This window comes from Salmo trutta, chromosome 4, assembly GCF_901001165.1.
Source record: "Salmo trutta chromosome 4, fSalTru1.1, whole genome shotgun sequence".
Classification (NCBI taxonomy): domain Eukaryota; kingdom Metazoa; phylum Chordata; class Actinopteri; order Salmoniformes; family Salmonidae; genus Salmo; species Salmo trutta.
This window is the reverse complement of record NC_042960.1, coordinates 43,389,994-43,404,736: the sequence shown is the minus strand read 5'-3', so window position 1 is coordinate 43,404,736 and position 14,743 is coordinate 43,389,994. Positions and strand designations below refer to the sequence as shown.

At 42.7% G+C, this 14,743-nt stretch overlaps 1 protein-coding gene across 1 annotated transcript in view; it reads left to right on the top strand.

Annotated features, from left to right (window-relative positions):
- LOC115192401 (E3 ubiquitin-protein ligase SH3RF1) overlaps positions 1–6,599 on the top strand; it is a 48,985-nt gene extending 42,386 nt beyond the window's left edge. Inside the window, exons 11-12 of the mRNA XM_029750872.1 lie at positions 2,541–2,914; positions 3,074–6,599. Of these exons, the coding sequence (XP_029606732.1) occupies positions 2,541–2,914; positions 3,074–3,242 (543 nt within the window). The 3' untranslated portion in view covers positions 3,243–6,599. The remainder of the gene's footprint in view (positions 1–2,540; positions 2,915–3,073) is intronic.
- The last annotated feature ends 8,144 nt before the right edge of the window (positions 6,600–14,743 follow it).

The window sequence follows — 14,743 nt, the reverse complement described above, 5'->3', positions numbered from 1 at the left end:
GTCGATAGACTGTTGGTCAGCCTAATATTGCGCTAGCCATTTTACAAACATTTGAATGCTGGAGGTGATGTGCAGATGTGCCAGATCAGGAATAGGCCTACCTATTGGTCAGTGCGCAAAACGGTGCGCGGTTTGGGCTCCCGCAGACCGATGCACTCCATATCCATAAAGATTTGAACTGGGGACGATGCATATCAGTGAATCGTTACATCCCCACAACTTAGCCATCAGTATTGCTATCTGCAATGTTAGCATATCTCTCACATTTGTGTATATATAGTGTCAAGAAAAAGTATGTGAACCCTTTGGAATTACCTGGATTTCTGCATAAATTGGTCATCCAAATTTAATCTGATCTTCATCTAAATCACAACAACAGACAAACAGTGTTCTTACAATAATTTGTGTGTTATTAGTTTATTTTTCTTGTCTATATTGAATACATCATTTAAACATTCACAGTGTAGGTTGGAAAAAGTATGGCTAATGACTTCTCCAAAAGCTAATTGGAGTCAGCTAACATTTACATTTACGTCATTTAGCAGACGCTCTTATCCAGAGCGACTTACAAATTGGTGCATTCACCTTATGATATCCAGTGGAACAACCACTTTACAATAGTACATCTATATATTTTTTTTTTGGGGGGGGGGGGGGGGTTAGAAGGATTACTATATCCTATCCCAGGTATTCCTTAAAGAGGTGGGGTTTCAGGTGTCTCCGGAAGGTGGTGATTGACTCCACTGTCCTGGCGTCGTGAGGGAGCTTGTTCCACCATTGGGGTGCCAGAGCAGCGAACAGTTTTGACTGGGCTAACCTGGAGTCCAATCAATGAGACGAGATTGGAGATGTTGGTTAGAGCAGCCTTACCCTATAAAAAACACTCTCAAGAAGCGTTGCCTGATGTGAACCATGCCTCAAACAAAAGAGATCTCAGGAGACCCAAGATTAAGAATTGTTGACTTGCGTAAAGCTGGAAAGGGTTACAAAATTATCTCTGAAAGCCTTGATGTTCATCAGTCCACATTAGGACAACTTGTCTAAAAAGTTGTGAAAGTTCAGCACTGTTGCTACTAGAGGTCGACCGATTATGATTTTAACGGCGATACCGATTTATTGGAGGACCAAAAAAAGCCAATGCCGATTAATCAGCCGCTTTTTTTATTTTATATATATTTTTTTGTAATAATGACAAATTACAACAATACTGAATGAACACTTATTTTAACTTAATATAATGCATCAATAAAATCAATTTAGCCTCATGAACATGAAACATGTTCAATTTGGTTTAAATAATGCAAAAACAAAGTGTTGGAGAAGAAATTAAAAGTGCAATGTGTGCCATGTAAGAAAGCTAACGTTTACGTTCCTTGCTCAGAACATGAGAACATATGAAAGCTGGTGGTTCCTTTTAACATGAGTCTTCAATATTCCCAGGTAAGATGTTTTAGGTTGTAGTTATTATAGGACTATTTCTCTCTATATGATTTGTATTCATATACCTTTGACTATTGGATGTTCTTATAGGCACTTTAGTATTGCCAGTGTAACACTATAGCTTCCGTCCCTCTCCTCGCTCCTACCTGGGCTCAAACCAGGAACACATCGACAACAGCCATCCTCGAAGCAGCGTTACCCATGTAGAGCAAGGGGAACAACTACTCCAAGTCTCAGAGCGAGTGACGTTTGAAACGCTATTAGCGCGCACCCGGCTAACTAGCTAGCCATTTCACATCGGTTACACCAGCCTAATCTTGGGAGTTGATAGGCTTGAAGTCATAAACAGCGCAATGCTTGAAGCACAGCGAAGAGCTGCTGGCAAAATGCACGAAAGTGTTTGAATGAATGCTTACGAGCCTGCTGCTGCCTACCACCGCTCAGTCAGACTGCTCTATCAAATCATAGACTTAATTATAATATAATAACACACAGAAATACGAGCCTTAGGTCATTTAATATGGTCGAATCCGGAAACTATCATCTCGAAAACAAAATGTTTTTTCCTTTCAGTGAAATACGGAACCGTTCCCAAGGGTTCATATACTTTTTCGTGCCACTGTAGCTACTTCTATCATGCATAGCATATTTGGCTGATGTGGAACACGGCCACAGTGGATTGGTGAAATAGTTCACATTTGCCCGGAGTTTCTGGTGCCCTTGTTTTGAATACCAGGCGCTCAGTATTTTTGTTGAACACAGGAGTCCTTCCAGTTTATCTTTAGAAACAAATTCTCACACAGAGCTCTGTCTGTTTCACGGGTAGGCCCTGGGAATTGAGTTAGAGAGTGAGAGAAACTCTGCTGGCTGCAGCCCTGAAGACATCATTACACAACAGTGATTAGTCTGGAGCAAATTCTCATCAGGCCCTAATGACCATGACAATGGATTATGTTTATGCAGATTTGACTGTCCACACAGTGAGTTCCAGTCTTTATGACAGACAGTCTATATGCAGCCCACACCATTATCAGACAAGTGCATGGTAGAAGCACTGTGAATTGACCTTTTTCTCTCTGTTTCGTTCTTTCGTTCTGCAGAGGGAGAAGAAAGGTATTCTGAAGTTGTTGTCTAACAAGAAGAAGTCTCGCCCCTCTCCCCCCTCATCCCCCACCCTGGAGGCAGAGCAGGCTGCTACGGGGGAGGTCTTCCATGGGGCCATGGGCCCCGACATCACCCCTTCTCCCTCCTCTGTTGTCGTGGGTAACCATGGCCGTGCAGTCCCCTGCCCTGTGGAGACTGAGTCTACTGCAGCCACTGCCTCCTCTTCATCCTCCTGTTCCTCAGCACCGGAGTTAACACACCGTAAGAGCAGCCCCCTGGACGGATGTGCCCCCATCGCCCCGCCCCCTCGCCAGGCATGCTCCTCCCTCACCTCCCAGCAGCACGACGCTCGGCCAATCCTATGCGAGAGGTACAGCATTTCTTATATTGTAGGACAGTGACATATTGTTAAAGGTCTGTCTGATGTTGTGATTCTGCTGGAATTGTGTGTGTGTGTGTGTGGCGTCGCTGATCTTCTGTGCTTCTGCAAAGTGTGTCAGTACAGTATCCCCTCTGATCCCCCCCCCAGGTACAGAGTGGTGGTGTCCTACCCCCCTCAGAGTGATGCAGAGCTGGAGCTCAAAGAGGGAGACATAGTGTTTGTCCACAGGAAGAGGGAGGACGGCTGGTTCAAAGGAACCCTCCAGAGGAACGGCAGGACCGGGCTGTTCCCTGGCAGCTTCGTAGACAGCATCTGACTGACCATCTGACTCACACTTGACCACAGTGGACCGACCGTGACCTGACCATACCATGAACTGACCATCAATGGAGCCACATCTGACTTTGTTGTTGCCTTGTTTTGGGGCCAAGCTGCGAGCCAACCAGCTGAAGTTGCTAGGGACAGGATGAGATGGATACATACACAACATTCAAAGTGGTCCTCAAAGCACACAGGAGAAGAATGCTGAAATAATTGAAACATAGCTGCAGAGGAAGAGGAGATAACTGTCAGTTGGAAGCACGGTGGACCGAGCTGGAGGAGAGCACACTACTCCTGTTGATTTCCCTTTTGTCAGTTATTTATATCTGTAACAATTCAAAACGTTAAATGTGTGCCTTGTACTGTTCCTCACTTTAGTGTATATAAAGAAACAAAGACCAGAGAGTCAGAACTAATAATATGAACTGTTAATAGATGGAAATATGACAAGTTGTAACTTATTTTTTTTGTTGTTTTTTTTTCTGGAAAAGATGTGCTTGGCCTTTCGTTGTTTAGGGGTTTTAGTCGGCGCCTGTCTTATGACATGTTTCCTACATCACTTTGTGCTTGTCTCTCATTGGCTGCCGTGCTGCATGTTAATATTGCATGGTGTCTCCACTGATTGGCTGTTTGAGCGCAAACGTAAAGAATACAGCAGATGGGAGGAGAATCGGTGATGTCAGCACATGCAGTGAAGCAAGAAAAGGGGTAGAGGTGGGCCCAATTCCAATCTGATCCCTTGAACCTATTCTATTGACTGGAAGTTATCAGCTGGATATCATTAGCTCCATACCCTCTGGTTGGGTAGTTGGATTTTCTGACATATTGCAAACACCCATCTATTCGTTTGACATCCAATTTGGCCCAGAACCTCTCTCCAACAATGGAATTTGCACAACCTCCTCCTGTATCCCTTGGACCTTTGGTGTCCCAAATGGCTTCTCCTTTGGCTCCAGGACCCCTTATTGGTGAGTGGGAGAGTCATCTTGGTGGAATTATTATACTGTTGATGATCTGATGCCTGGTGAGGTTTTCCAAACATTCCCATAACGTTAGGAAAGCCAGCGTCTGCTGTTGATTTACATTATTATTAGGGATTTTGTTTTGGTCTTTTTTGACATGTTAACTAAAACACTCCAAAAGATGTTGCAATCAAGTGTTACTTAGTGTATATTCTTCTGTGTGTAGTTATTGAACATGGTAGCTGCTCCCCCACTCCTCTAGTAGTGGACCAACCTCATCGGACATACTGCAGCTCAAGATCTCAAATGGACCACAGTCAGATACAACACAGGAACCATATCATGCGACTGATAGTTACGTCTTTAATAATATATGGATATCTCGCTTCACTTGGATCTATACGACGCCAGATGTTCTGGACAGCATGGAGATGCAGCAAGACATCTGCCAGGCCTGCTCTATGTATGACCTTCACGGGCTCTCAACCCTCATTTCAAAGATGAATTCATTCCTAACGTGTCGTCAATACAAGACAAAAACACTGCTTACTTATAAAGCACAGACTGTTTTCCTAATGTAACATATCACTGTTATCACTCCCCCCAATACAATCTAGTGTGTTTCTCCTTGAAGTTGCGAGTGGATTTTTTTTTTTTAATACGATCAATGACTTGGACAACGTTGATTCTTGGTTTAGTCGGGTTTAGCTGTACAGTGCGTCTATACAATGTGTGTGATGTTAAGTGTTCTATCGACTTGAATATGATTTGTGGTGATTTGTGTGTGGCTGGTGTGAGTTTTGGTAGCCGTTTTTAGTTTTCTGTTTGTTTCAAAGCACAAAAAAGAGGGCGAGGTGCGATTTGATTGGGTTTGGAGGATGTGAAACCTCAGAGCCCTGGGTCCTACTTATTCTCAGCTACTTTTGATTTCAAAATAATCCAGTCCCACTCCACACACTCTCCACCTCACCCTCCTCCATAGGCCTTCAGTCGTTGTAATGAGATTGACAGCACTGCTAGTAAGAAACACCGGGCACCACACGATGAGCCATTGATTTGATCCAATCTCATATTTTTTGGCAGTGGAGAAAAGTCTAAATTGGATTATATTAGTCAATGATAGACAGTAAGTGGCTGTTCTATTGTTAGTGGGCTCCCTTTACTATAGCACACCAGGCAGACACCAAGAGGCTAGTGTCCTTGGTTTTCCTCCTGCTGCAGCCTCTTCTATCAGATGCTATGGTGCAATATCAACAGCTGAGGCCACTGTGTCTAAATGACAGGGTGGACCTGTAGGCACTAATCCACCCCAATAAGAGATTTGCTCTTAGTTTGCTCCTAGCAACTGGCTATCAGCAGTCTTAAGGGAGTTGGAAGGTCAAATTAAAACATTTAAAGATTGAGGACATTTTAAACACCAGATGGTGCTGCATTTTGGAGTTTTCATATGTCAGACCTGAGGGGAATATTTTCCAAAGCATGTGTAAGTGGGTGTTTGTGTCATGCAGTAGCTGGGACCACTATGTGTGACTGCTGGATATGTTGTTGTTTTGAAATAACATTTGAGTTGAGAGTAAAGGCTCTATAAGGTGGTACGAAACACTGTTCAGACCAGTTTGCTTCTCAATTTGCCTATGTAGAATGAACCTAATGTTCCACTGTTGTCTTGGCATTCACCATCTCCACCTCACCTCTAATGCTGAACTGGGTTTTGCATTTGGAGTGCTTTCTGTTACTGATGAGCCTCCGCCCCCCCCCCCCATACATTACACAAAATACATTTAACTACTGTACCATCAGTGTATATACAGAAGTAGGATCTTAATTTGAGCCAGTTTGCTACAGCATGAAGATGGTCCTGCAGCAACAGGAATTATGTGGATTAAAATTAGTGGATATTTTTGTAGGGGCTGATGCATTTTTCGTAATTGGACATTTCAAACTTCAAATACACTGCAAGTTTTACATTTCCTGCATTGCAGCAAAGTTCTCCTGCAACAAAGTGATCAAATTAAGATCTTACATATGTACCATAGTCATTTTAGTCAGGTTTATTTTCATATATAGTTTAATGATCAAATAATGACATTCTCTGACTGTCAAGAACAACCGAAGCCGTTCGGTGTTCCTGTGAACATGTTTTTACTGTAATCTCATGCCTTGTTGGAACACAAGGTAGCACTAAAGTCTGCTTTATTAAACTAAACAGATTCTCCTTATGCCAAGGTGACTTGCTTGATTATTTTTGGGGGGGCGGGGGTGTTATAATTATTTTTATATAGTTAGTCTGATCATGGTGACATTGGCATCCATTCAAAACATTCTTAAATATGAGGGAATAGCACATTTTGTAAAAATAACTACAACAATAAAAGCTAATGGTTTCCATGGTTTTTGTCAGTCCTCTTCATTTCTGTTTGTGTGTCATTGCGTTTAGCTGGTCTCTTCCTGCCAGTGTAGAGGTGTCTGAAAGCATTACCACAGACATGAGGGACTGAAGACATGACAGCAAAGTCACCTCTCGTCTCTATTCTCATCCCTCTGCAGGATCTGCTTAAAATTGTGTGTAGGTCTTGAAGCAATCCTCTCTATGTATGAGCCATGTTACAATCCCCACCAAGTGGGTTTACCTTATTGGCGCGACGCATAGGGTGTTTCCCTTTTACACCAGGGTTCGCTTCCCGCCCCTTCCATTCACTACATTGGTGTCAGAAGTGGGATGGTGGCCGTGGGGCCATCGGAACGCACCGACCGGGACTTGTGAGGGGCGCTGAGATTAGTCAAAGCACAGGGATGTGCCTTCCTGTTCAGAGGGGGCAGTGTAGCGGTCCTCGCTATATGAGCCATGTTACAATTCCCACCAAGTGGGTTAACCCTATTGGCGCGATAGGTAGGGTCCCACTTCTGCCTTTCACGCCAGCAACCCAGGCTACCGTAAGTTTGCAAAATGCCAATTGGTCTGTTGGAGTCTGTGTATAGCCCTATATTAACTGTGTGTGTACATAACATTGAGATCAGGGCCTCGTTTCAATGTTCTTAGATATTTTTTCAAAAATGTCTAAAACCTGTTTTCGCTTTGTCATGGGGTATTGTGTGTAGAGTGATGAGGGGAAACATTAATTGAATCCATTGTTTGACAAAGGCTGTAACGTAACAAAATGTGGGAAAAGTCAAGGGGTCTTAATACACTGCTCAAAAAAATAAAGGGAACACTTAAACAACACATTTTGCATTACATTTTAGTCATTTAGCAGACGCTCTTATCCAGAGCGACTTACAGTAGTGAATGCATACATTTCATTTTATGCATTTTTTCGTACTGGCCCCCCGTGGGAATCGAACCCACAACCCTGGCGTTGCACACACCATGCTCTACCAACTGAGCCACAGGGAAGGTCTGAATGAAAGAAATAATCTTATTAAATACTTTTTTCTTTACATAGTTGAATGTGCTGACAACAAAATCACACAAAAATAATCAATGGAAATCCAATTTATCAACCCATGGAGGTCTGGATTTGGAGTCACACTCAAAATTAAAGTGGAAAACCACACTACAGGCTGATCCAACTTTGATGTAATGTCCTTAAAACAAGTCAAAATGAGGCTCAGTAGTGTGTGTGGCCTCCACGTGCCTGTATGACCTCCCTACAATGCCTGGGCATGCTCCTGATGAGGTGGTGGATGGTCTCCTGAGGGATCTCCTCCCAGACCTGGACTAAAGCATCCGCCAACTCCTGGACAGTCTGTGGTGCAACGTGGCGTTGGTGGATGGAGCGAGACATGATGTCCCAGATGTGCTCAATTGGATTCAGGTCTGGGGAACGGGTGGGCCAGTCCACAGCATCAATGCCTTCCTCTTGCAGGAACTGCTGACACACTCCAGCCACATGAGGTCTAGCATTGTCTTGCATTAGGAGGAACCCAGGGCCAACCGCACCAGCATATGGTCTCACAGGGGGTCTGAGGATCTCATCTCGGTACCTAATGGCAGTCAGGCTACCTCTGGCGAGCACATGGAGGGCTGTGCGGCCCCCCAAAGAAATGCCACCCCACACCATGACTGACCCACCGCCAAACCGGTCATGCTGGAGGATGTTGCAGGCAGCAGAACGTTCTCCACGGCGTCTCCAGACTCTGTCACGTCTGTCACGTGCTCAGTGTGAACCTGCTTTCATCTGTGAAGAGCACAGGGCGCCAGTGGCGAATTTGCCAATCTTGGTGTTCTCTGGCAAATGCCAAAGGTCCTGCATGGTGTTGGGCTGTAAGCACAACCCCCACCTGTGGACGTCGGGCCCTCATACCACCCTCATGGAGTCTGTTTCTGACCGTTTGAGCAGACACATGCACATTTGTGGCCTGCTGGAGGTCATTTTGCAGGGCTCTGGCAGTGCTCCTCCTGCTCCTCCTTGCACAAAGGCGGAGGTAGCGGTCCTGCTCCTGGGTTGTTGCCCTCCTACGGCCTCCTCCACGTCTCCTGATGTACTGGCCTGTCTCCTGGTAGCGCCTCCATGCTCTGGACACTACGCTGACAGACACAGCAAACCTTCTTGCCACAGCTCGCATTGATGTGCCATCCTGGATGAGCTGCACTACCTGAGCCACTTGTGTGGGTTGTAGACTCCGTCTCATGCTACCACTAGAGTGAAAGCACCGCCAGCATTCAAAAGTGACCAAAACATCAGCCAGGAAGCATAGGAACTGAGAAGTGGTCTGTGGTCCCCACCTGCAGAACCACTCCTTTATTGGGGGTGTCTTGATTATTGCCTATAATTTCCACCTGTTGTCTATTCCATTTGCACAACAGCATGTGAAATGTATTGTCAATCAGTGTTGCTTCCTAAGTGGACAGTTTGATTTCACAGAAGTGTGATTGACTTGGAGTTACATTGTGTTGTTTAAGTGTTCCCTTTATTTTTTTGAGCAGTATACTTTCCGAATGCACTATATACCCTAACTTCAATTTGACAGGCAAACACTCAAAATTAAAACTGAATAGAACAGAAAATTACTATTGTTTCACTACTCACGCCACCCTGTCTGCGTCTCACCCAAACAACAAGCATCACAAACACAGGGAATCTTCCCCTTCGGTTGGTCAACTTTCATATTTCCCGCTACCTCAGTAATCACTCCCTTCAACGGAGCCTTTTCTTGTTTAACTCAGAGCGTCTGCTTCCTCTGACCAGCAGAAATAAAAACAATTATCACAAGACCACTTCTGGTTACCTTCACCGATTCCACAGCATCCTACTCTGTTTTCACCCACCCTAAAACCACAAATGGATCAGCCGAAAGGCAAGGGTCCACTTTTTCCCAAAATGTCACTCCTACCATCAGACTCATCTTTATCCTGACACTCAGTGCAAGCCTCGGGCTCTGAGAACTTCACCACACTCACAACCTCTGATACCTTGCCCTCACTCACTTCCATTTCTCCTCCTGTCTTCAATACGGTGTAATGCTCACTCTGCTAACATCTCCCTTTTTGTCCACCATTTTAACCGATTCAAGCTCCCCTTCTTCCTCTCTCTCTTCGACCTCCCCTGCCTCTCTTTTTCCCTCCATTCCTCCTCCGTATTCCAAGTATACGTCTTCTTATGATAATACTGCACTTTTCCTGACATCTTGTTCTTGCCCTCTCGAGGGATGCAATAATCCTTTCTCCTCAAGCACTGTGGATGTGTACTGGGATTCTGAAAACTTCAATGTTGACTTCAGCTGAACTTGCAAACAGCCCCGTTCTTCTGTAGCAGTGCCGCTAACTAGCTAGCTGTAACTGTCCACCCAATGGGAAAGAATATTTGTTTTCCCCAATTTGTGGGCGTGGTCGAGGGGAATTTCTTATTATTACTTGATTATGGACTCAGACTTTCTGATAGGATCGAAAGAAAAGCAGCGCTGCTCCCAGATCAGCTTTCTCCATTCAAATCTTACCTTAACATTAGAATTATTCCACAATTTTGATGAATCAGCTGCTAGCTATTACCACCTATGGCTGCAAATACGCTATTGAGGCGGCTTATTGGCCTATTCTTACCAAATAATAATGCACTAAATCAAAGATTGGGCACATCATGAAACCCGTTGAGTCAAAAATTACAGACAGTAGCCTAGTCACAAAATAGATCTCAATTTATCATTTAAGATCATTTAAGTCATTTAGCAGACGCTCTTATCCAGAGCGACTTACAAATTGAACATGAAATTGATTTCAATGTGGTTGAAATGGCCTATATAGCTAGGCCCATGTATGCCTATGTATCTTTTAATGCAGTCATCTCAGCATCATTTTATCCTTCACTTGTTTGTAAAGATTGCAAATACTTTGGCAACTTTGTATTTCTAGTCAACTTCGTTCTGAAGTTATTTGCAGTCACAGTCAAACAGCATAAACATCTTGATTCTATGTTTAGCTGAGATCTTTTTTTGAAGATCCACGTTACTAAAGAAAGCTCTGGAACACAGCTTGTCTACTAAAGATGCATTGCAAGAATGTTCTAACGATGATCTTAACGCTATGAAGGATCTGGGAAACGAGATCCTAGTCACAATACAAAGCCAGGTTTTCACTTTAACTGCGGTCAAACACAAAGCCCCAACAGCCAAACACTGCATATAGAGTCTATATAACAATGCATGACTTAAAGCTCCTTGCCGTGGCTGTGCTGTTCCCAGAGTGAAATAAACTCCACAATGCTGCTCTGTGAGGTAGGTGAGTCATGCAGTAGCCTTAGCTCCTGTCTTTTTGTGTGTGATGATGCTGAGCTGGAAAATGTTGAAAGGAGCTGAAAGGGGCTCTGTGAGGTCACTGGTGCACTGACGCTTCCTCTAGATGGTAGGTTGCCATGGAGATTGGTTATTCCAATTTGTGTGCATGACTCTGGTGGAAAGAGATGGTTAGGTGGCTCGATGGGGGGTACAAAGACAAACAGTTGGATATTGAGATAAAGTGAACGTGTGTTTTTCCATTGCTTGCTTTTAATCTGACTTGGCTCAATTGGCTGCTCTTTTCCCTCCCTCTCTCATGCCTCCCCTATATCAAGGTGTTCTGGTACCTCCCTTATGTACTATGCTTTTCGCATGCTAGACTTTTACTATAACACAGGTCAATATACTGCCCTAACAATGGCAAAGGCAGGTAGCCTAGTGGTTAGAGCGTTGGACTAGTAACTGAAAAGTTGCAGGATCAAATCCCTGAGCTAACAAGGTAAAAATCTGTTGTTCTGCCCCTGAACAAGGCAGTTAACCCACTGTTGCTAGGCCGTGATTGAAAATAAAAATGTGTTCTTAACTGACTTTCCTAGTTAAAAAATATGCAGTAACTACACTTTTAGTCAAAATTGAGTTACGACTGAAATCAGACTTTGCAGTATCTGTTTTATCTTGTGACATAGTGTCCCGGTACAGTGATGTTCCGTTTCAGAGAATATTTTGTTTGAAATTTGCAGTAACTACAAAATCCAATAAAAACCAAGGCAACCAGCAGTAACTGAAGTTACTGCACTTTGGCTTTGTTCCACTGTGTTGTGACTGCAGTTACCCGCTCTGCCATACAAAGGCAAATAGCAGTAACTATGCAAACAGTAAAACTGAGAAAAATGACTTTAAAGTTTATTTGCTGTTCAGCCAAATATGTTGTAGGTAGATAAGTTATAATGCACTGATATATTGTCTTATTATGACGTAATTTCTTATGCATATCAATCATGACCACTGATTTGACCCCTAAGTCAAATAAAGTTCGATTAACACTTTTAGATTGAAGATACTGCACAAAGTCAAATATTTCAAGTATACACATTCTTTGTGATGAAATAGTCCTTACCTTATGGTGAAAAAATGCTTGAGGGTTACAAGAATACGACATTCAAAAAATGTCATATAGCTACATCAAACCATTAAATATATTTGGAATGTAGTTAGAACTCTCAAACTGTTTCCATCAAACAGAAAAATAACAAGAAAGTTGGATAAACACAATTAGATTGTAGATACTGCACTTTGCCATTGCATTACCCATAGTTACCCAAGTTGTTTAAGGTCAGTATCTGCATTTTAGGGGTCATACCCACACTGTGCCAGAGAGGGCGCACACGCTACTGCAACACCATTTTCTTTTTTGGGACAAAACAATGAGTAGGTCTAGAGTTGAAAATGCAATGGAAACCCATTGAACTTGTATTTTTTATTCAGTACATGGGGATTTTTATATGCACTATTTATATGCACTATTTATGCACAGACAAGTCAATTTGATGGAAAAACAACTCTGATGGGAAAATTTGCATATTGTTTTTATGCAGATTTTTGAATATTCACATGAAAATCTGTGGCCAATTGGAAGGAAACCTAGCTATAGACACTTTAAAGACTGGCAACTGCGCTAGTCCAGTGTCACTTTGATTATGCCTGCACATCATGGTCCACCAGCAGCCCCAAACATCACTAATGCACACACGCTCCTATTATGCACAACAAAAATGACAGAGACATAGGACACAGACACACGGAACTCCAACAAAATACCGGGAAACCATACACGTGATCCTATATATAGCAAGTCAACCTCGAGTCCAAGTCGTGACTCGAGTCCACAACTCTGCTACTGGTTAGTACCAATGGATGCAGAAGAAATAGATGAAGTCTGTAGCTCAAACACACAATGTTTAAAACAGGGTTAGAAGTCCTAAATCACACCAGCGTGATGATGGGACTCATTAAGTTAAAAATAATGCCAAAAGCTAGTTAATGTGTGAACAGTAGAACCTTTTTTGTCTGTATGTCTGTAATGTGTCTGTATCTATGTATTTATGTAAAAATGGAAATAAGTCCTCGACTTTATTGTGCAATCCCGGTCATTGAAAAACATTTTGTACTGTGTATATATATATATATATATATATATGTTTAAAAAATGTATTGACAAATTAAATTAATCAATCAATCCAAACTGTGCCGTGACCATTTAATCAATAGAAATAGAGCTATATGGAATCATTTTAAGAAGGCCATACCAAGGATCATTTTGCTATTTGATTTTGAATTTTAAGACCCCTTTAAGTATGAAAAAATATGTAAAAAATACCAGGAAACATTTTTATTTTTTACATGTATTTAACCCCTTATTTTTGTCACTAAACAGTCTCCATAAACACTTCCAATTATGTTTTCAACTGGTACAACTGAGTCTTGTGAGGCCTGTGTGCATCCTAGAGCAAAACAACTGACATGTACGTGTTCGTGAGAGAGTTCAGCCAAATCCCAAGACGCTTGTGGGGGTCGTAGAGCAAAAATGAGACACCTCCGAGTTCGTGAGGGTCTCATCTTTCCATAGAGGGGTCATAATAGTTTGTAGGCGAAACCAACGTTACAGACGATTTTGTGAGAAGACCGATTTTCGGGATGCCTCATGGTCTGACAAACCCCACTCTATCTCTGTCTTTTATTTGTATTTTATGTTTGTCGAGATTGACATAGTGTATTTATTGTGTTGTTGAAAGCGCAAACCATGATAATTGAAGCGCCCGAAGTTGGTATGCATTGTTCATTGGTTGTGTGGTGCAGTGGCACAGACCTGTTGGTGGAAAATTTGTTGCATATATTTAATATCATTATAAATATTGCATCAAAATGTTGAAAGTCTGACTTCCCCCTAGCTAATCATTTTCTGCAGCCGGCACTGATCGTAGTATAGGCCTGATGAAACAGACAGGAGACTGAGCTCGTCCGTGGTGGTCGGCGAACCTTCTGGCCCATAGCCCTGCATGTCATCGACTGCGCCACAAAAGTATGCTGAAGTGTGAAGTGGCAGTCGTGTCCATGTTTCTTAACACAGGGTCGCTACAGTTAATGTTATTTATGGCTGTAAACATTATTTACAGTTAATTCTATGAGGGGGACGGTCTGCACATTTTTTTTTAAGTACAAGGGGAGGGTCATCTGAAAATATTTGTAAAATTAGGGAGGGGGAGTGCATTTTTTTAGGATACCTTGATGTTGGACCAGCCCTCCCCCAATTAAATTTTGAACTGTCCCTAATGGTATCGGGTACTGTAACAGATTAAAGAGGTGTCTGTTTAATCAATAAGCCTTGATCCAATTTGTAAGTCGCTCTGGATAAGAGCATCTGCTAAATGACTTAAATGTAAATGTAAATCTGGCATGGCCGGGCCTTCCTACTGGAGAAGGAGGGAGGAAATCATTATCCCTACTACAAACAGTGTGAATGTTGTGTTTGTGTACATGTTGATGAGGAGGTGCGGGGTGTGTCAGTGTGTCAGATACGCTGTATATTCATGTGTGAGGGAGGAAGTGTAAATATGTGTAAGATGTGACCAAGATTGATGAAGTGTTTATGGATTGGTCTCAGACTCTGGAGCATAATCCAGAGTCTGAGATATGTCACGTTTGCTGAATACAACATGTGTAGACCTTACAGTGAAATGCTTACTTACAGGCCTTAACCAACAGTGCAATTTTTAAGTAAAAAATAGGTATTAGGTGAACAATTTTCATGTGAGTGTATGTGAGC